The sequence below is a fragment of the Tamandua tetradactyla genome, chromosome 14 (assembly GCF_023851605.1).
Source record: "Tamandua tetradactyla isolate mTamTet1 chromosome 14, mTamTet1.pri, whole genome shotgun sequence".
NCBI lineage: Eukaryota > Metazoa > Chordata > Mammalia > Pilosa > Myrmecophagidae > Tamandua > Tamandua tetradactyla.
In genome coordinates, this window is record NC_135340.1 from 47,241,567 (window position 1) to 47,264,673 (window position 23,107).

At 38.0% G+C, this 23,107-nt stretch overlaps 1 protein-coding gene across 8 annotated transcripts in view; it reads left to right on the top strand.

Moving 5' to 3' along the window:
* FMN1 (formin 1) overlaps positions 1-23,107 on the top strand; it is a 439,238-nt gene that overhangs the window by 253,158 nt on the left and 162,973 nt on the right. For all 8 annotated transcript variants that reach the window (XM_077127364.1, XM_077127363.1, XM_077127362.1 and 5 more), the window contains one exon: positions 11,003-11,090. In XM_077127364.1, the coding sequence (XP_076983479.1) occupies positions 11,003-11,090 (88 nt within the window). The remainder of the gene's footprint in view (positions 1-11,002; positions 11,091-23,107) is intronic.

Sequence of the window (23,107 nt, forward strand, 5' to 3'; positions counted from 1 at the left end):
TTTAGGTGCTGTGCTAAGTGCCAGTGATAGCAAAATAAATGCTCACTTGCTGTCGCCTTGCTACTCAAAGAGTTGTCCATGAACTGGCAGCATAAGCCTCCTGGGAGAATCTCTAGCCTGACTTCATACCTTCTGAATCAGAATCTGTATTTTTATTAAGGTCCCTACTAATTCACATACATGTAAAGCTTTCAAAGAATTTGCAACAAGTGCTTAATTGCCTTGTACTATGGACAAATTCCTAGTACTTCCACCAAGTTGCCTTAAGGGCTTTGCCTTCGGTATATATGGGTATGTAGGAGGGTATGTTGCCTATGCAAGTTGTGAATAATCGAGAAAGAGCTTTGTTTTTCCCCCATTGATAATCCAGTAGGATGAGAAGGGAGGAGAAGGAATATTACTTCTACTGGTCTTTGATAGCCATGGAACTTGGTGGTTGGAACAGAAATTTAAGGTGACTCTGTAGTATAGAAATTTAAAACAAAAAATTTACAGCATGGCTCAAAGATCATGTGACATCTTTTCCCAGGTATATCCTCAGTGGTAAGCAACCGTATTCTCATCCTAAAATGGAGAATAAATAAATCCTTCTACCTGCTGTTAATTAATGTATGTGAAAGAAGTTCCTGGACTGGGAGATTTTAGCTGTGGTGGTTGGAGGCTACCTGAAATTAAGGAACAAACTTTTCTAGGATATCCTGAACATCTGTCCCAAAGAAAGTCCCTGTTTCCTTTCACTTTCTGACTACCTTGGCTTAGCAATCACACCCTCATTTTAAAAGGCAGAGCCTTGGACAGTTGACCCATGATTTTTTTATTGGTTATTTTTGTTTTGTTTTGTTTTGTTTTTCCTGGAAGTTGGATCTTTTCATACCACATAAGTCTTATGTTCTCTTTTTCATGTTTTTCCTGCCAGATAGCCCTCTATCTACCTGGTTCTCAACAGGTGAGTTGTCAGTGGTTTAAGACCTTTTAGAATCATATCCTGTTCATTACAAGCAAGATGCTCTTCAAGGGGCTTTGAACTCTAAGAAATAATAGATTGAAGTTTATCATCTATACCTTTGTACCTTGGTCCTGTCTGAAGACAGTACAATGAGTGCACTGGTATCTGCTAGTCATTTCTGCCTCCAAAGACTTTTTGATCATATGGGAGAATGTGTGTGACTTCTGGGTTTGTTTTTTTTACATGACAGTAAATTCCCAAACCATGGATGTCTCCTATCCATCTTCCCCACCTTCCTACCCCTGAAACCCTTCCCCAATCCCAGCCACAGCCTTCACCTGCTGTGGCCTCCTCTACATTTGTTTTCTGAACTGAATTCATTAGCCTGAAAACCAATAAAAGAGTTTTCTGTGTCATCAGTAAAGGAACAGGATGCCAAGCATGTTCTCAGACTCAGGACAGGATGACAATTTGCCTTTTCACATTTCTTGGGAAAGGGCCTAAATCCTTAAAGTAAATTTCATCTGAGCAATTTTGTGTGTCCCCAAAAATAAGGCCATGGAAGAGATTCAGACCTAGCAGTATGACAGAACAGTGAAGCATAGTTTCCCTTGAAACATTTAATGGGGTAGATTATCAGGCTACATGTGGAAAGCTTATTTTAATGGCATTATCAGGCCAGTTGACAGAGAACTCTGCCCAGAAGTGTACCAGGCCATGCTGGCCATAAGCAGCGAGGGCTTGTTTGTACCAAATCGGGTGACATTGCATAATATGGCACCATGGAGCCATCCAACCAGCTCCTCTGGGTGTGATGCCAAAGAGTGACAGGGGGTGGAGCATCAGAGAAGCAGGGGATCAAGAAACCTGAGTTAGCATTTATTTTCCTGAGCACTCACCAAGAAATAGTTGCAGATTTCCAAGGGCAGCGTTCATTTACCCTGAGGAGAAAAAGCAAGATGGCTGCCAGCTCTGGCTCTGCTGTTTCCCTCCAGCTGGCACTTGCTCTTGGCATTGGCCAGGAGTAGTCATTGCTTACCTGTCCCATCTCCAGTCACTGCAACACTAGAAATGGCCCGGAGAGTACAAGAATAACCACAGCTATAAAGTGTGAATGGTGAATGTGTCAGTTGCTTCCTCCCATATATTTCTGTGGAAGGCCTGAGTCCATGGTTACCATTCCTCATTGCCTTGCATTGCCTGATATGACTTCTTGTAATTTCCATTGGAAAATTCACACTCTGTTCTCAAATTAGTTTTCTATTACTTATAAAATAAGGATTTTCAATGCGAGTTGGTAGGTCTGTGACAGTTAATTGAGAATAAAAATTAAATGTAAGGGTCCCCTGCTATTCCATAACCCATTCCCAGAAGATAGTGTTCTCTAATCCAGCCAACGTTTGGAACACAATGCTAACTCATATGTATGATTTGGAGGTGTCTAGAGTTAATTATCAGCTCATTCTCAGAGCTTGTAGCATTTTTGGATATGTGCATTAATTTCTACATTTCTAATGCAGAATTTGCCTGCTTTCCAGCACAGTCTATAAGTCACCTTAAACTTAAATGCAACAGTCAATTTGAAGGCACCTTGATCCCTTTGGAAGCCAGTGACTGAGAAATCTAAAGGGTTGCTTTTAATAAGAAAAGCTGACTTGTCATCAGTGGCATATATGCATTTACACCAACTTCTTAATGTCTGTAGTTTTGCCAGCTATCAGAATTCAGTGAGTGTTGATATAAAGCATGAGCAAAAGAATAACCTGTTTGAAAGTCACAAAAATCGAAGATGTGGTTTTTAGAATTTTGCTATGGAGAATCACATTGTATACCTTCTGAGTGTTTCCTAGAATTTGCTGAATCTCCCTGAGAGAGGCAAGCTATTTGTCCTGTAAACTTGCAAATGTACTGAACATGGATATTTGATATATATCATTCTCATTAAACTAAACTTCTACCCACAAGAGGCGTTCTTCATTTATGTGTTTGTTTTTGATGGAGAGTGGGTGATTTGGCCAGAAAAGGCTGCAATTTTCATATGCATTTATTTGCCCAAAGAGATCAGAATGTGTTTATTGGTGATAAGCAGTGTGGCTATGTTTAAATGAAAACGATACCTATTCTCCATGCTTTTATGATAAAACAGATTCCACTAAAGATGGAAATCCTATAACTGAAACAGAAATTTCAAATGCAAAGACTAAGCCAAAGAACAAAATAACCAGTTGATCTGATACAGGTTAGAATGCGTTTGGCTGCTAGGAAAGGTGTAGGTGTAGAAATTAATCATTCTCATTTTCAAACAGGGAAGTCTCTGCACGAAGTCGGCTTCTCCTATGTTTTTCTTAATTCCGTAGCTGTGTTGAACTCACTCAGCTATGTATGCGTCCAGGATTCATGGTCTATTCAGAGTCATTTTTATTTTTCCTTCTGGCCATTTCTGCCAAGCTCAGCCAGAAAGTCAAAGATATATATGGATTTTCTGTACATGTGAAAATCTCACTGGAGCTGGCAGGAATTATTTCCTCTGTCTGTCTGGCAAGACTTATAGCCAAGTGGCCAGGGTATTGGTTTTTCCAAGTGTAGCAAGTTTGTCTCACCATTTCTGTCTTAATTCCTCTTCAAAGAGGCAGGTTTTTTTTTTTTAATCCCCATATTTGAGAAATAATAATTTGAATTCACTGGCTCAAGGTACAGGTTTAGACATTGTAGGGTGTGAGCTTTCCCTTCCTTTCCCTGGAAGGGACTGCACACGTCCCTTAGGCGATGTAAGAGTACGCATGTGTGAGGTGCACTAATCCTGGCGTGGGGCGGGGGGTGGTGGGGTGGTGGTGGGGAGAGTCTGGAAAGGCTTTGCCTTAAACTAGGCATGTCTAATAGGGTTTAACACAACCTGTGAATTTGCTCCTGCACAAGGTCAGCTTGTAGGTCAGTGGAATGCTGTGCAAATTGCACTCTCCTCCAGCTTGTAATTATACCTAGGAGAAGTCCATGTGTTGCCAAGTTCAGCTGACTCCAGATAGGACTAAGATAATCTGAGAGCTTGCTAACATTGCTCAAAAACTGACTTTTTAAGGATTTTATGTAAAGCATCATTTTTTAAACAAATAATTGACTAGAGGTTTATGAAGGGGCTTTGTGTAGAGGATAGTGACCAGCTGCTAATCTGCCTTATTGAGAACAGAAAAGATTGTTTGAAATGGAAGCATGTGGAATTTGAGTCAGATATCAAGTAAAACATTTCAGTGCCAAAAACTACTTAATACTGGAGAATGGTTTTAAGGTTTATGATGATTCAGGTAATATGCATATGAGGACAAAGGAAAATGTAAAGTAGATATCAGGAGGGGTTGTAGACCAGGATTAGGGTGAAAAATTTAGTTTGTAATAAAATGAGATAGGACTATGTTTTATTTTTGTTTGATAGAGAATGGTTATAAATATGTGTGCATTATGTGAATGTAGCCCTAATAATTTCTCAGCAAGTATGAGCTTTCTTCTAAAGGTAAGGTCCATCTTTAAATATCTTGGCTTCTGGGTCAGTTCACAGGCTAGGGATAAATTAGGCAGCCTCTGCAGGTATCTTCAATGCCAAGAATTATAACGATCCCAAGTCTGATTCAACCAGAGTACACACCAGATTAGCAAAAATTTACAGTCATACTATCCAGTAAATGTTCTCTGAAATACCTTCCCTGAACGGCTTGGTGTAGGGATTGTTGTGTATCAACCCATGTAGAGTGAAGAGGGATTGGGAGCTTCAGGCGTACGTTATACCCACCGGTCCACAGAAACGTGGAAAATCATTAATTTGGCATTTGTATTATAAAATTGTAGACTAATAAAGTCAAGAATCCCACACATCTCCACAATAAGATATGGAGGATTAACCTCTGCTGTATGAAAACCCCAGCTGCTGGCTGGTCCGGATGTCTGTATGGACCTTCACCCTGGTGGCTGTGCAGAATGGAGAGTGTCCTTTCTGGATAGGGATTTCCAGAGCATGGGTTATAGTTGGTTTGGGATTCATGGTCTCTAGAGAGCTTTTTGATTGTGTGCTCTCCTAGCTCTCTGCCATGGAGAGGTTTAGTGAAGGTCACGCTGGATTTTTACTCTACGAAGAAGGCACTGATGAATATACCATTCTTTGGGTGATACTTGCAGGTTGCCAGAAGAAGACTGTACCAGGTACAGCCATGTCATTCAACGTGCTCACTTTCAGTAGGAGTCTTAGCATTTTCAGTGGTTATCTCTGAGGAACAATTGGAAACTCCTTATGTTGAGGATTCCTGTAAATAGCTCCTTTGTATCAGAGTCATTTATGTATGTTTTTCCTTTTAACTAGTCTTTGAATTTCCATTGAACAGGGACATGTCTTCATTTTTTTTTAGACCTTTACATTCCTCACTGTATGCTAATACAAGCATTGATGTGTCATAAGTGCTATTGCGTTAAATTGGCTGTGTTTCAGCATGGGTGCAATGATGAGTTAGGGGTAGGTTTAGAGATAGAGAGCTGAACTCCTGCTTTCCCCATTATGACTTGCCCACCAGAGCACAAAGTCGATCACTTTTCAAAGCCCAAGGGGCCGTGTCAGCTCAGGCTGCTAAAGTTAAAAGCTGGAGGGAAGGACTGTTATATTTATGGATATAGTTTCATGTGTACTTCTACTTTGACTATTATCTTAAGAACCTTTAGCTATCCACCATACTACTAAAAAAAATTGTTATAATAGCACAGCATAGAAACAATGAGAAGTCTTTAAGAATACCTTGGTATCGGTTAGTTGAATTTGAGTTACAAACTTTTTTAATGTTTTAGTAAAATTCTTTATTAAAAGCAGCATATTAAATTTTAGAAACTATCAGCGAACTCAGGATTCTAAAGATTTTCCCAGTAATCATTTATGTTTTCCAGGCCAGAATATTTAGTTTCTCAATATGCAAATATGAAAGGTGTAAGGGATTGAGTTTGGTTTCTTTCAAGCCCAAGATGTATTAAAGAAGCAAAGTGGATTCGGGAGAGTAAATACCTGATATTGTCTTCCTGACATACGCGGTGCTTTGTTTTCAGAGAGGAATTCTTTAAATTTGCCTTATTTATTTAGTAGTTACCTTACCAAGAATGCATATAATGCAATAAAAGAAAAACCAGTGGACTTTTCACTTAATTGAAAGATCTGTGTAAATTGGGTTCTGATTGTTTGAAACTTTACAGTAAGCCTAAAAAATATTTTTAAGATAACTAATTTAGCATCTTTAAAAATATTTTTGTCGCATTCCAAACCTTTGCTTTCTCTCCTTTCCCTTGTTCTCTCCATCAATTTCCTTCACTCTTGTTTTTTTCCCTCCCTAATGTTTGCTTCCTACCTACTCTGCTTAAAGATAAATGCCTCGGATAATAGGTATATATCTAGATAAGGTAGCTTTAATATTTGATCACTAAGATCAAAATTGAGAATGGAGTGAGCAGAATAAAGTGTTCTTGCAGTCTGTGCAGCAGGCCCGTCCCGTGGCCCCTTGCACTGATGCTCTAGCAGTGAGAGGGCCAACACTCCCTCACAGGGCTCTGGACAATGGGGCATTGTTCTCACCCTGGAAGTCCACAGGAGGCCACTAAAAGAATAAAAGTTTACAATATTGTGGTACTCACTGTCCCCAATTCACAGCTTTTCACTTGGATTGTCTGGTACGAAAAGGAGCATAATACCTTGTACTCAGTAGGAATGTAGTGAAAGAGGGTCCTCTTCCCCTCACTTCCCTTAAACTGCCTCTTATCCACTACAGTCTTTTTGTAAATCTTTCTCCTTCCTCTTCGCCTATGTCCTTATTTAAATCTCTTTGCACTGTGCCAGCCTAGTAGATTTAGAAGTGTAAAATGTTAAAAAAAAAAAAAAAAAAGATATATGGATATATTGGACATGTGAAGATGTGACCAATAAACTATACGTTAACCTTACTAATAAATAATTTACAAAGCAGAATAAAATAGTGAAAAAAATTTACCTATCACCACTGGCCAATATTTTTTTAATTGATAATATCCAGAGCGATGAACAGGAAAAACGATTCACTCTCAAATACTTGGCAGGAATGTAAATTGATACCACCCATTAGAAACAATTTAGCAATACAAGTATATAAGACTTTAAAATGGGCAGGACGTTTGACCCACTTCTAGAAATTGATCCTGTAGAAATACAAGCTCAGATGTATTTGCATGGATGTTCATTGCAGCAATGGTAATAATTGACAAAATTTATAGAAATCCTATTTAAATAAATTATGTGATGTGCTTAGAAGTGGCTCTGCTTGTACTGACATCTGTAATATTTTCCTGAATAAGAAAGATAAGTTACAGGAGAATAATGTTTAGCTTCTCATTTTTATAAAGAAAAGGCCCTGTGTACATATGCGCTTACACATGTGCTTAGGTCAGAAGGAGACAAACCCCATTTCTAGTGATGCTAACTGGGGAGTGGGATTGGGGGAGCAGGGAGTACTTTTACTTTTTACTCTTTTTGCATTCTATATAGTTTGAATTTTTATTACAATACCCGCTTATTGATTTCGTAATTTAAAATAAATTCACAAAGGAGAAAAGAAAAAATAGCAGAAATAATACTTCCATAAATTTGACAACTCTCCAGAGGTAGAATTTTATGTATCTTCATTCCCTAGGTCACTACCTGGCTAATGGGAGTCATTTGGCAAGTAAGTATGTGTTGGATGTTGCGCATTCCAATCTTGCCCCCATGGCCAGGTTGTGAATTGGGCAGAAGCTAATAAAATATGACCTGAGATACCATAGAGCATCTCTCTTCTTATTTCTCCCTCTCAGCCCTCAAATTTCCTTTTTTCCTTCTACTCCCCATCCTCTGTACTTCGTTTCTGCATGCTGCAGGGCCCAATCTCTGGCCAATTTCAGAAAGATCTGACTATATCAAGTGTTGAGTGAAAATCCCTTTTAGCAGATAGAACCCCTGATTACTTATTAGTCTGTATTGTTTTTCTCCATGTGTTTTCTTTTAGTCGTTTTGCATAGCTGGACTTGATTAGGGTGTTTTAAAGTAAATTATTTATTCCTTCTTTCTTTTTTATTCCCCATTCACTCCTAATTTTTTTTTCTCTTGTAATTTATTTGTTAATATCCTCCAGTTAGGAGAGAGAAGCCAGCTGTCTTGCAGGAGACTGACTCATCCCAGATTGGTCTCCTCTTGCTCTGGCGCCTCCTGTAGCCACACAAGCCAACGCACTGGGGACTGAGAGCATGTTAGGAGGGACCCAGAACCTTTTGGCCTCACTTTCCCTCTGATGACATAGCATCTGCCTCTCAGAACCTAAGAAGCGTTAGAACATAAATCCCTTCAGTGTCCACTGTGTTCTACCAATTTATCTGATTTAGGAAAACCTATTATTAGCCCATAATAAATGAGAGGGCACATGGATACATGGAAGGATATTTTTAAACATTGGATAGTATATTAATCTAGTGAGAGGGAGGCAGAGAATTTGGTGTAGATAAGGGAAGAGATCATGTGTTCTAATGTCTCCACTGCCTATCCCTTTCTTAGGAGGCAGTGCATTGTTTCAGAGAAAACTATTAAGTTTTTAGTTCAGCTCAAGGCACCACTCTTTCCAAACACTTCTGTGTCAAGTTCAAACAAAATTCGAGGGATGGCTGACTGCGGTAACATTCTTTCCAAACCATTAAAATAAGGAGGTATAGGCAAGTTAGCTTTGTTAGTCAACAGTTCATCCCAGCACAACACTGAAGTTTTGTTGTGCTTTGGGTGTGTTTTGTTTTGTTTTCACTCAAGGAGAGAAGAATCTCAGTCTCTCTCTCTCTGGTCTCTTGGAATTGCTCTCTCACTCATTCGCCTTCTTTTAATTAGCCGTGAGAACAACTTGCATTTGAGCGGTGTCTTTCCTGTAGGCAGAATATGTTACTTTGGACTTTCAGAGCCCTAACTGGATTGCTTTGGTACCTGTTCGCTTGAAAAACCTTGCGACCCTGTTGTGGTCTTGTGAATTTGACTTCTGTGCCCATCTCCTTGGCATCTATGTGTATGCAGGAGCCGAGCTCGTGTCAGTCACTATAAGGAACAGTAAGAATAAATCCAGAAAATTCCCAGTACCCTTTCTAATTCGCCTGTCAGATAATTCAGGTCATGATTTTATTTGCCTTTCTGACTTTTTACAGCATTTTTACCAAAGTGGTTCTTTAAATCACTAAGCCACAAATTTCTTGAGGGCAAGAGCTTGATCTGTCTTAATCACCTCTGTGTTCTCAGAGACTAGAAAGGTACCAGGCATGGAACAAATGCAAAGCAAATGTTTGAATGAATGAATACATGGGTGAAAATTTTTTTTGAAACTTATGTGGGTTTCCTTAATTTTGTGTTGGACCTTTTAAAATAATTTGTCTTTAAATTTGGTTTCTCTACTAAAAACTGAGAAACTGTATTTTTAAAGAAAATATTTGATTACACTTAATCTCTTTCTCCATTGCATTTGCTTTCTCCTAAAAACTAAAAAAAAAAAAAAAAAAAGGTTACCTAGCACCTTCTTTGTTTCTTTTTAAAACTACTATAATTCTGATTCTCAAAGAATATTTTTTAAGGCTAATGTTGAAATGTCTAAACACATTAGACTGAGAAATCAAATTTTCCTTTCATCTGGGTTAAAGTTAGTATTCACTATATTTTGTGTCTAACAGTTGTATGAAAGTATCCATTCTGAGCAAGGGAAGGTAAGATAAAGGATTGGTAGTAATCAATTCAGGACTGATAGATAGGTAATTAGACAATAGATAGGTAATTAGATATCGTGTTTGGAACAAATGCAAGTTATCCTTTTATTGTCTAACCAGCAAACCACTTAGATGGTCTGGTACTGGTACAAATATAGATGTTTATTGCTGTTTAGTTTTATCTTCCCTATATTTTGTTAAGTCTGAAAGTACCCAAATGGGAGGTGCTTAAACATGACTGTTAAATTCAGTTTGCACTTTATCCTGTGGAGTGCATTAAAAACGTAAAAATTGACAATATTTTGTATACAATCCTATTTATGTTTATAGCCCTGCCACACAAGAGAAAAATTTTTTTCTTTAGTTGACTTTTATATGACGCATTATTACAAGTTGATTCAGTTCAAAGAGAAACAAAGCTGTAAAGTTCTACATGGACTATGTATGAAGATTGAATTAATAGGCAATGAAGTTACTGAAATTTCTAAAAAAATTGTTAAAGATTTGGCACATATATATTTGTATTATAAAAGAACACATATGAACAATTTAAAACTAACCCTCTATGCACAAAAGATTTTAATTTTATATTAATAATAGCATAAATAGGAAGCAACCCTGTTCCCCAAACAGGGAAATTTTATTTAAATAAGTCTATGTCAGAAGCTGTAATAAGTGCTTTACATAGATGGTCTTTTAAATTCCTAGAATAAATATGTAAACTGAGGACAATTGGTTCTATTTTATGATGAAGAAGTTGATCTGCTAGAGGTTAGATCACTTTTCCAAGGCCATATGGCGGGTAAATGACGGAGTTAACATCATGACGGTCTTTCCATTCAGTGGAAGATTGGAGACCGTGAAATGACTCAAGGAGTAGCAGTATGGGGCAGGCGATGGTGGCACAGTGGCAGAGTTCTCACTTGCCATGCTGGAGACCCAAGTTCGATTCCCGGTGCCTGCCCATGTTTAAAAAAAAAAATAGCAGCATAAAAATCTGCTTATGATGTGAAAACATTGGCTATAAAAACTGAATATGTGTTGCAGTTAAAACTTAGTTAAGATGCATTTGATCAGAGAAATACATTATAAAGTTTCTAGTGCTTGTTTTAGGCATTTTGCTCTTTATTTTCCAAAATGTCTATATTGTGGATAAGTTACTTTCAAATTAAAGTATTATTTATAATAGACTGTAGCATCAGTTTAGCTCATCAATCAGGATATCTAAAAATCTTAATATTTTTAGTTTGCTTTCTGAAAATTTGGATGGCTATTTGAGTGAATATACTTTTTGTTTATTTCTAGATCATCAAGTTATTAGATGGCAAACGATCTCAGACCGTGGGAATTTTGATATCTAGTTTGCATTTAGAAATGAAGGATATCCAGCAAGGTAAGTTTGCTCCATCATTTCTTCCAATTTTTTAATGTTTTCACATTTTTAATGAAAAATTATGAACATATGCTAAATTAAGGAAATGTAATAAATCCCATATACCCAATACCCAGCCACAAAGCCATTAATTCTTGTTTCATCTAGAGCACCCACCACTCCATCAAATTATTATGAAGTGATTCCTAGTCATTTTATGGTTTAAAATCTGTTGAAAATATTAATCCTATATCTAAAAGATAAGGACATTTTTTCATATATAACTTAAATGCTGCCTACTCTCATATGTTTAACAACAATTTCTCAATGTCATCAAATAGATACTTCCAATTTCCCTGATTGTCTGTGCAATCATAATTCATCTCTTCATTTATAGTTAGTTTGAATGGGAACCCAAACAAATTTCACTAATAGCTTTTGATTGATGGATCTCTCAAGTTTCTTTTCACCTAGAGGTTTCCATCCTCCATCTATTTTTCTCTGTAATTTTTTTGCTGAAGAAACCACATCACTTTTTCTATAGAATTTCCCACATTTTGGATTTTGCTGATTACATCTTCATGCTGTTATTTCTGATGTTCCTGTCCTCTCCATTTTCTGTAAACTGTTAGTTTGGCCTAGACACTTAATCTGATTTCTGTTTTATTTCAGAAGCAAGATTACCTCATAGGTACTTTTGTATATTCTATCAGGAGACATATATTATCCAGTTGTCTCCTTTTGTGACTTTAGCGGATGATGTGATGCTCTTTGCCCAGATCTGTTATTTCATTAGAAGTTTGCAAAAGAGTGATGTACTAATCTTATCACCTCTTCTTCATTACCTGGACTACTTCTGTGGAGAGACACTTTTCCTTCATCAACCATTTGGTTGTTATTGTCTCTTAATCTATTTGTTTTTTCAAATGAGACTTTCCTTGGTTACAGTTGGCTTGATTTTTATAACCATTTAAAAAGAGGAAATTTTATTTGTGTATATTTTTCTCAGTTTCCAGAAAAAAAGGGACCATAAACTGTCTTCCCTTTTTGAAATTTCTGTCTTACATGAAAATATTTTCACCTTTCTCAGTAATCAATTAAATGTAAGTTTGTGTCTTTTTTTAACTGTCATTTGTATTATGTTCTGAGTTGTAATACAGTCTCTCTTAGATGGTTTCTGAGGAATTTAACATGGGTTTAACAGTGGTGAAACCCTGAAAGCACACTGCCCTTTAGGTTTCAGTCTGTGTTGCCTCCAAGTTATTTTACTGTGGTACGCAGCTGAAAACTCCCATAGGGCCAGAACTAAAAGACATTGAAGATACTTTAACACACTACTTTTCCTCACAGAGGATTTTGTGGGGGCTTAAAACTTGGCTGTATTACAACATTGCAAATTCCACACCAACTAAAAATATCCTAAATTAGATGGTAATTGCAAAGTATTCAAATAAACTGGTCTATTTTCATATTGAAGCTCAATAATAGAACTGAGTGTTCTTAGAAGTTGATCTGGTAGTTGATCTATGTTTGGTAAAAAGGTTGACCCAATTGAATCTTCCATTGTTAGACCTTCCATAGAAGAATTGAGTTTCTGGTAAATTCAAACTAGGTGAATGTGGTGCCAGGACAAATAAAAAATTCTAAAAAAAAGTCCATACTAAAAATAATCTAGGCAGTCTAGGCAGGGGAGGAGATAGCTTTCTTGATGCAATCATTGAAATTAGAAAAAGGATCCTTGGAGTATAGTGGCAGATTTTTGTCCTAAACTGTTTTCATCATCATGACATGTAACACCATGGATATGAGTTTTCATGATGGTAGCATCACTTTTAGAGCTTGTTCACTTCTATTTAGGCATGTCCTGCTATAATATGGTAGGTTGCCACGTGGAGAAGAGTAATCCCAGCTGTGTGATGTTACAGTCAACCAATCAGGACCGTACACCATATCCCCATGACATTCCAGCCTTGTTGGATTGAATGTTCTTTGTGAGTTGAATAAAAAATTAGTTCAGTCAGACCTTTTCCAGTATTCTTCTCTGGCCAAGACTGTGCTTGTATGTCAACATTGACAATGTTGATTTGTAGCATCATAAATTTCTAGGACTGTGGGCACCATTTTAGTTCTTTTTCTTGCCTCAGGCACCTCCGTTCTCCACCATAGAAAGTCTCCTAAGTTCTAAAAATCATCTCCATTCCATTTCTTCATTTAGTAATGCATTCCAGATGCATATGACAATGCAACCAGAGCTTAATCTTCCTCTGGAATCGTTTGACTGGCATTGGCATCTGAAGGTCACTTAGGAGCCCCGAGCTGTGTCAGTTATATTTCATCCTGAATCTGTGTCTGGTCGTGAATGGAATGCACTTGGCCTTGTGTTGCCATTGAGATGAAAGGACTCCCTGTGCTGACGTTGGCTTAAGACATTTACATTAATGTGAAGAAGTTCTGCAGAGAGACCCGACTGGGGGAGGCCAACAGGCAGCCCACGCCAGTTCTCTCACAGCATACCAACCCTGGTGAAATCACCAGAGTTCACAGGCTGTTCTTCAGCTTCCTGGTTATATGTCCATCTTTGTCAGTACACAAAGACAAAAGCACAAACTTATGCTTTCTAAACTCAAAAGACAAGCCAGTGTATAAGCCAGAAAGCTAGTACATTTATAGAGAAGAGTATTTCTTTCATGTGACTAAAATATTTATCAGATGTGTTTGTTTTTTTTTAATATCACTTATGTCTACTTGACATTATGTATCTATTTGTTTATCCCATTCTCTCCCACTAAAATGTCAGTTCCATCACTGTATCCCAGCAGTATGCTAGCTATGCAGTAGACACTCAATAAATATTTTTAAAGGAATGAATGAACAAATGAAGAGATGACATGCATGCAAAGAAACAGGCATAATGAGGATAGAAACAGAACACCCGATTCTTGGGAATCATACTAGTCAGTTGGTTAGAAGTGTCTGGTGCAGAAGCATCCTGGAGCACGTCCAGCATTCCAGTGTTCTAAATTACAGTGACATTTCAGTCCTGGCTTGCTGAGGTTATAGTTTGGTTTCCTGATAGCAGGTTTTGGGATTTCAGTCCACAGTTAGGTCCCACAAATATATAATCTTGCCTTTAGGGATTTAACTCTTAAATAGCAACCTCATTTTCGTCATATATAAGGTGGGCACTTCTCTATTGCCCCACTATATATACTGCTACAGTGTACATTCAGGAAGTAGAATTCTGGGGCTCTGTAACTCAAGGTTTCACAGATGAATGGCAGAGCCAGTATTGGTTCTTTTATGTCATGTATCATTTCTTTGCTATAGATTTTCTCTGCTATTGATAATTAAGCACTGTTTACAACTAATTGGGTTAATATGTCAGATTTAAAAGTCACTTAATAAATATTTGTTGAATGTAATTTGATTTAAAAGGAGGCCAAACTTTAGAAAGAATTAGAAAAGTCATGTATTCCATTCCAATACACTTGGGTAAAACTACCTTCGTTAATTTTATTCATTCAGTAAACGTGTAACAGTGCCCACTCTGTATCAGGCACCATGACCACGAAAACACATAAGATCCAGACTCTCATCTTCTCAAGAACTCACATGTTGGTGGGAGAGATGTCCAAGTAGCCCGAAATTACACCAGAGTTGGTTGTGGAGTCACAGAGTCTTGACTTTTCCTGTAGGTTCAGGGAAGAGAGGCAATAAAATGTAAGATAAGATCCATCTTTTAGAGGATGAGACAGTGGTCATCATACAGAGAAGGACCTTTTCCAATTAAGGGAGGAGAATGAAAGAAGGAACATGAAAAATGGGTACAGTTAGAGTATGTGGTTTGCATAAGAATGTGGGTGGTTTCAGGGGACAAAGCTAGAAATGAAAGCAGTATTCAGACCAGGAAAAGCCCTGGATATCATGGCAAAAAATTTGGACATTATCCTGTGAGTAACAGGGAGAAGACATGTGCTAGGGGAAGTGCTGTGATCTGATTCTGACTACAGAAATATCTCTCAGGTTCTAGTGTGGAGCACCAATTGGACCTCCATGATCTTGCGTGGTCTGTCCAGAGCCTGTATCTCCTGTTTCACTCTGCCCTACTTGCTTCCCCTCTCACTACACTCCAGCTTCAGCGGTCCTCTTTGAGTCCTTAAAAAGGCCAAGCTCTTTGCTTCTTCCATGTCTTTGGATGTTCTGTTTCCTCCTGTCTGAAATGCCTTTCTACCCTGCTCTTTAATAGCTAGCTCCTTTTCTTGCTCTAGGTTTCAACTCAAAGAGATCCTCCTCCTTAATTTATATTACCCTGAGTCAATTCTCATTTTTTTTTTCCATAGCATTTACTGTTTGTTCACCTACATTATTACCACTATCTCCAGAATATAAGTACTTGTACTTGTGCCTACCACATAGATGATACTCAACAAGTATTCGTGGAATGATAAATGAAAATAGGACTCAAGGAAGATGAATCTACCATAAAGCTATTGTAATAATTTACATAATGAATGATGAAGGCCAGAACTAAGGCCACATGTATAGAAACAGAGGAGGAGACCCATGCAAGGGATACTTGGAAAGAGAATTGCTTGAATTAGTCACATCAGTGTGACGAGGGATGGAGACATCTTGGCTGTACCTTGAGTTTGTGGCTGTAGAATGATGCCAAGAACTGAAACAGGCAGTACAGGCAGAGAAGCAGAGGTGAGAGTGGACAGATGAGGTCTGTTTTGGATGATTTGATTCCAACTCACTGGGCACATTTAAACTTGTGTTTAATAGACTGAAACTTTTAGCCTGGTGCTAAATGGATAAGGCTAGGCTTGAAATATTAGATCTCTGCAAAAGTAACTCCTTTTCCCTCTATCCAAGATGCTTTTAATATCTTGTGGGAGAGAGCTGAATCCCTACCTTGACAGGAGTTTAAAACGCTGCATGACTAAAGGGAAGATCTTGGTTGTAAAGGAAGAATGGTTTCAGGAGGCTGACCATAATATCCATAGCTCTTTCCTTTGGTTCAGGAGAGACTCTGAATAAGTAATTTACTTACTGCTGGTTTTCCATTTGCTAAAATGGGATGGCTTATTTTTAAAGGCCTCTTGACATCCTGCAGAACTGCTAACATGATTGCAAATTAAGGTTATCATTCCACGTTAGTGATTTCCTCTTATTCTTACCCCAGGAGAAGTAGAAAATCGCTGTTGACTATATTTGATAAAACTTCTATATGAATTGCAGCAGACTAGATGCCAAAAACTTCATGGCACTCATTTGGAATTTCCCACATACTCAGAATTCATATTTATATTATTTAACCTGAGATCAAAATGAAATATTTTTCAGTTTGGCTCCAACTGATTCAGAATCTGTTTGGGAATTTAGTTGCATCAAAGATTCCTTTCTACTGAAGAATCTTAATTCAAAATATGAGAAAGGGATGACAGTTAATTACATCCCTAGAGTCTTAAACCCAGTTTCCCAGATCTGAGACTGGCCTCTGGACCTTGTTACCTTTTGCCTTCCAGAAATCTCTGTCAAGGTTTATGCTAGTTGTCTAAAACATAATGAATTTGACCAGACATCTGAAATTCACCACAAATTGTCTAGGACTTTCCTGAGGAACAATCTCACTGTAACCTAAAAGAATCTTTACCCTCAAATTTTTTTGGTTGTGTACTTCTACCAGCAAAATAGTTTTAGAGCATGTATCTCAATGTGTATTTTCCAAAACATATGAATTATGTAAACGTACTACAGAACTTACATGTACATTATAAAACATGCAAAAAACAAAATTAGTGATAATTTTAAATGTCTTACTAGTTTTGATGGTTTGGGATTCTTATTTGCTAATATTTCAAGGCTTAATACACAGATAGCAAAAGGCTCATTCTTAACAATAATGGATGTATACCCACATTTCAAACAAGTCTTCTTGATAAATTCTATTATCTTTATGGGGGCCAACTTCTCGGAAAATCTGATTACACTAAATTTGTTTTACCTCATTCCATAACTGATGGAGAGCCTGGACGAGAAATGAAAGTGTTATGTGTGCCAATTTCTTATTTTTCACCTATTATCTTCAGCTGAGGTTCCTCTGCAAGAATCCTCTGAAGCCAATCTGTTTGATTTGTGAAGTTTAGTTAAAATCAGGTTTTAGAATCAGAAAAAAAATCACTTAACTAGGCAGAAAAAAAGAAAAAAAAAAAAACCCTGCAATACATTAAAAGCAAACAAATGAGGATGCCAAGTGTGAAGGAGCTTACCCACCAAAGGTGGCATGTGTTTCTGACCTGCTGGCATATGACTGAATGAAGGCCAGTGCCAATGTTAAGTTATTGTCAGAGCACAGCTCTTTTCGTTTTTAGATAAAATAAATATAAATAGCAATTTTACTACTTACCTTTCCTTTTCTGCCCTCCTTTCCTCCCACTGAGTCTAAAACACCTGAACAGCAGGAATCCTACCCATCTCTTTCTAAACCACCACGACACATTCCTTCACTCTCAGAGCTAAGTCCAGAAAGCAGAGGGTGGCTTTTCTTTGTATTTTACCTTCAGGCAACTGACTGAGACCATCCAATCTGCCTGGAATGTAATTTCGGCTTAAAAGAGCCAGAACTAATGGAAGAACAGAAGCAGCTTAGCCCAAACTGTTTCTCATTCCACTGCCCTATACAGAGACTAGAGGGGATGTAGGAGGGGCAGCTTTGTGAATTCTATGCTGTATGACCTTCTTTGAGGTTTGAACCATGGACAATTTTAATTGTACCTATAAAATGGTACCTTGGGTGCCTTCAGGCATAGTACATACCTGGACTTATGCAAGAGTTGGGGTTTTTGCTTTATGAGATTGATTTTGGGTTTTTGGAATAGATTTGACAAGTGTCCCTTTTGTGATTGTCAATTCTCCTGCCTCCCAGCCGGTGCCTGCTTAATGTGTCATTTACACTCGCTTCCTATTCCATCAGAGCCCAAATTAAGGTCTTTACTATAGATTTTCTTTTCTTTTTACTCAAGATAAAGCCTTTTCAACTTCCAGGTCCTTTTTTTAGAAATTCTTTTTGCTGTGACTTTAGCTGTAATACTCATTATTTTGGATAACTGCAAATGATTAGCAAAGAGTGACATTTGATTATTTTATTACATGCATTGGAATAACATACTAGAAATGAACTAAGCATTAGCAATAATTAGATAATGGAGTTATGGATGTGTACAATACTCAAGTTTTTTTTCAATTTATTTAGGTCTTTTTTTTATTGTATAGTATAACATAAATACAGAGTAAATAAATAAAAAAGCAATAGTTTTCAAAGTACTCTTCAACAAGTGGTTATAGGACAGATCCCGGAGTTTGTCATGGGCTGCCATATGATCCTCTCAGATTTTTCCTTCTAGCTGCTCTAGCATATAGGAGGCTAGAGGGCTTAAATATTTTTTTATCATCACAGTCAACTTTTTTTTTGTGAAAAATAGCATATATACAAAAAAGCTACAAGTTTCAAAGCACAGCACCACCATTAGTTGAAGAACATATTTCAGAATTTGACATGGGTACAATTTCACAATTTTAGGTTTTTACTTCTAGCTGCTCTGAAATGCTGGAGACTAAAAGAGATATCAGTTTAATGATTCAGCATTCATAGCCATTTTTAAATCCTATCTTCTCTGTATAGCTCCACCATCACCTTTGATCTTTCCATACCTCTCTTTAGGGGTGTTTGGGCATATGGCAATTCTAAATTTTTAATATTGGAAGGGTCTGTCACTAATATGGCATAGGGAGATGGAACTATCTGATGTTCTGGACAGGCTGGGCTAGGTTTCAGGACTTATCTGGATCAGGGACCCATCTGGAGGTTGTAGGTTTCTGGCAAGTTACTCTAATTCATGGAACCCTCATAGAGTCTTATGAGTTATATATGACTCCCATTCAGAAACTGCTGATTAATTGATTAAACCCTATTAAATTCTGCCTGCTGTCCTCACCCTATGAGGGAATGGTCAGAAATTTCTTTAAGCTACTTCAAAATTGGTACCCTTTAGCATTTCCTTCAGACACCTGCATAGAGCGATAGCCTGTGCATCTCTGTTTGTACATAGGTGTGCCCAGCGCTGACTGATGGTGGAGCATGGTACCCAGTAGAACATTAGTGAGGTACTGAGGAAGAATAATAGGTGAACTATGACCATTGTGAAAGGACTTGGATACAGAACTCTTCCTAGGGCCAGGTGAGGGGCAGGTTCCTTGCAGCCCCCTGACCTGGCCTCTGAGTGGCTCTTCTCTCAGCCTCCGCACTACTCCCTGCCTGCCCCTTTCTTTTCCCATCTCCCAGCTCAGATCTTAGACTTAATCTTCTCTCTAAGAGATGGCCTCATCGTTGGCAGGTGAAACTGTGGAAAGATATTCCGGCTCTCTCTTTCTTCAACTCTCAGCTTCTTTCACTACCTCCTCTCATCCCCCTTCACCCAGCACCCCAACCCCACATCCTTTCCTTTTCTTGATAAAGGTCAGATGATTGGTTGATGGGAGTTTCGTGGGGTTAGATTATTTGGGAGTTTTTTTTTTTTTTTTTAAACCAAGCAACTTCTATGTTGCTTTCTCTATTCCATTCTCTTTGTTCTAAATAGAGTTTTTAGCAAGTCTTAAAAAATATCAATAATTTGGTCAATGCATTGAATTAAAATATTTGGGTATTTGGAAATTAACATTATTTACAAAATTATTTCTACCAATGGAAAAATGATCTGTTAACCTTTACTTTCCTGAACTGGGAATAAATCCAATCAGTTGGAAAATAATCATTAGATCCCCACTTTGTGCGGAAGTGTCGTGTCAGCTATTTAAGGAAATTCAACAGGCTACGTGGGTGGGTGGTGGTGGGGATTATTCTTAAAAGCAACATTCATCAAAGCCTTGTGAGTCCCCCCAACTCGGTGACATTTTCCACACCTCATGTGACCAGTTTATTTTGACTACTCGAATAGGCTAGGGAGTGTGCCTTACCTAGCCCTATCTCCCATGCGTTTCTTACCCAAAGGTGCTCCCTCAATCAAAAAGAGCAGCTCTCTTAAATAATTCTTCATGTTTTATGCTAATGAGAAGTTCTTCAAACAGCAAACTCAGTCATTCTTTGTTTATTTGGATGTGAGGTAGTTGGGCATAGAAAATGTTAAGGGTTTAAAAAAGAAAAATGGCTGGAGGGCTGAGTAAATTCCTGCATATTATTTCTACTTACTCTGGTCTTATGCTGGAGAAGGAACTTACCTATTGTGTAAGACCCTGACCCTGGGCAAACAGACACATAGTTTTTATGTGCGCCTGTTATTTTGAATTTGTGATACTGATCTGCTTTTTGTCCCTGCTGACGGTTATTATATCTTAATGGGTGAAACACTGCTCTAATGTCCCTTGTTGTATAATTCTTGAAGTACAGAGCAGGCACCAGAGGACCACATAAAAATGTTTGCCTCAATTTCCCTGCAAAAAAGGAGCCCAGAAACCAGACTTGACCAAGTAACAGATTTTTAAAGGTAAGGGAACCCAATAAAATTACCAGCTTTTCACAGCGTGTGTCTACTTCCTTTAGACATATTGTGAGGTGTAGGTGAAATATTCTAACTGAACTGACAGTGTGAGCGGGGACAACTAAGGAGAGAGGGAGATAAAAGTAAAAACCACCAGCAATGATTGATATTGCAGTAGCAATGAGTTGTTGGGGTCTCCCCTTTGTGGATTTGACACTTCACCTTTCTGACACCATCTGCAGGAGTGTTCGTATAATGAGCCCTCTACAGATGGGAATGAAAGCTGGAATTACTTGAAATTACTGTATCAGGGCTTTTTTTTGAGGCTTGCTGTAGAATTGTGTAGGCCAGTTTTTGTTTATTCAACTTATAAAAGTGGTGTGTGTGTGTGTGTGTGTGCGTGTGTGTGTGTTTAAAAGCATAAAATGGATGTGGCTCTCTGATCTTAGGAAATACTAAAAATATTTTAAACAAGAACGATTTCTTTTTATATTGTGATCATTAGTTAATGAGGCGGATTTTTGATAGCTTATATGTTTACTACTGTCAAGAATGATTTAATTAGAGATCATTTATTGATTCTCTAATATCAGTATTTAGGAAATAAAAAGAATTATCAAATATGGTGCTCTAACTCCTTAGGAACTTAGCCTATGTTTGATGAATAGGAGGCAGAATTATGTACATGCAGCACAACTTTCCTAGGAGTCCTGGGACTTACGATTTTTTTTTACCTTTCAGAACTTTGATCCAAAACCAAACCTTCCTTGGCCACTCTGTAGAGTGGAAATAATAGAAATAATTTAATTTCCTTAAGTAGTTGTTGGGCTCAATCAGATGATCTCTTGATATTCACTTCTTCTGTCTCTGAATTTTATTTTACTTTTTTTGTTTTTAATATCCTTATATAGAAGAGGATAAATCTCAATGGAATACTTGGCATTGGCCCTAAATTAATTTTTTTGCTTTTTCCTTTACCACATTCCTTTACCCTATGCCTTGGGGGCCCTTAAGCCTCATTGCCTGTTTCTCTGATGGCACTACCTCTTTTCCCAGATCTAGGCTTGAAGCCTCACTGCAGTTTCCTCAGTCCCCATAGTTACTTAGTGATATCACTATATAATACTTTATAGCATCTTCTCCTCTGTCCTATTTTTTCAGTCCACCCTATTCAGGTTTCTGCTACTTGTTATCCATTGCAATAGGTTCCAAACCGGGTCTTTCCAAATTTTGTCTTTGCATATGTAAAATAACTCTTTTCTCTACTCAAAACTTCTTAATGGTTCTCTACCATAAGTCACATGCATTTTAAGTTCTTCATCATGGTATTCAAAATTCCGTTAGATCTTGCCCTAAACTATGTTTAGAGCCTTTTCTTCCTAATTCCCTCAATTTTCTCTTCAAGCCATATCTGAACTACCTTCCTTGCCTGAAGTTTCCATGAGCCTTTTGCATCAGCATCTTCATCCTGAAATGTCTCACATCCTCCCAGCCATTGCTCACTGGCACTCAGTGTAAACCAACAGATTGTCATTGCTTGAAATGAGTTTGTCATAATTAATGGAGATTAATAAATAGATATTTCAGGTATCTGCCTTTTACTCTTAACTTTTTTCTCCTAAGGTAATGCTGCTATTTTGAAGATAAGAATGTAGGGAAAGATAGTTTCCTTTTTCATTCCTTAAAACAAGAGAATTCATTTATTACACTTTATTTTTTGATGCAGACTACCTAGGCAAGCTGGGCTATATTGAGTGTGGGGGCGGAGGTGCAACTATTCAACGTTGCTGATGAAAACCTTGATAATTTTTTTCAACAAGGTAAAGCTAGGCGAGAGGGGAAATACATTAATTCAGATGTGCCCTCCCTAATGTGTTTTCATCTGTCAAAATACTACCCCCCCCCTTTAAAGTCCCCATATTCTCTTCTTCCAATGTCATGTTCTCGTTTTTAAAGAAACTTTTCCTGGAGGACTTGCTCTTCAGGACTCCTATGGCATCTGTCCTATCCACAAACGTTTACTTTATACCTATTTACATACCAGGTACTATACTAGGTGCTGGAGTTAGTCAAGCTGCATAAGAAACAGTCCCTGACTACAAGGCTGTCACAATCTAGTTGGGGAGAGGGATTGTTATGCAGCATACTATAATACAGGTTCTTAAAATATTCTATCCTCATCACATGCAAAATACGAGTGAGGTGCTGCGGCAGAGGAAAAGAGTGAGGACTTGGTGATCTCCAGGTCAAGGGGTGTCCTATAAGGAAACCTGTGACCTGGGTCTTGGAGGATGATATGCGGGAAGAGAGGAAGCCATGGCATTTTTCAAGAATGGGGAGTTGCCCACTGTGGCCCAAGCACAGTATGTGTCCGGGAAGTGGGAGGAGATGAGACTGGAATTGTAGTTTGGGACCAGAAGTGGGAGGAGATGAGACTGGAATTGTAGTTTGGGACCAGGCGAGGAATGGACTTAAAAACCAGGCCAAGGTTAAAAAAGGGCA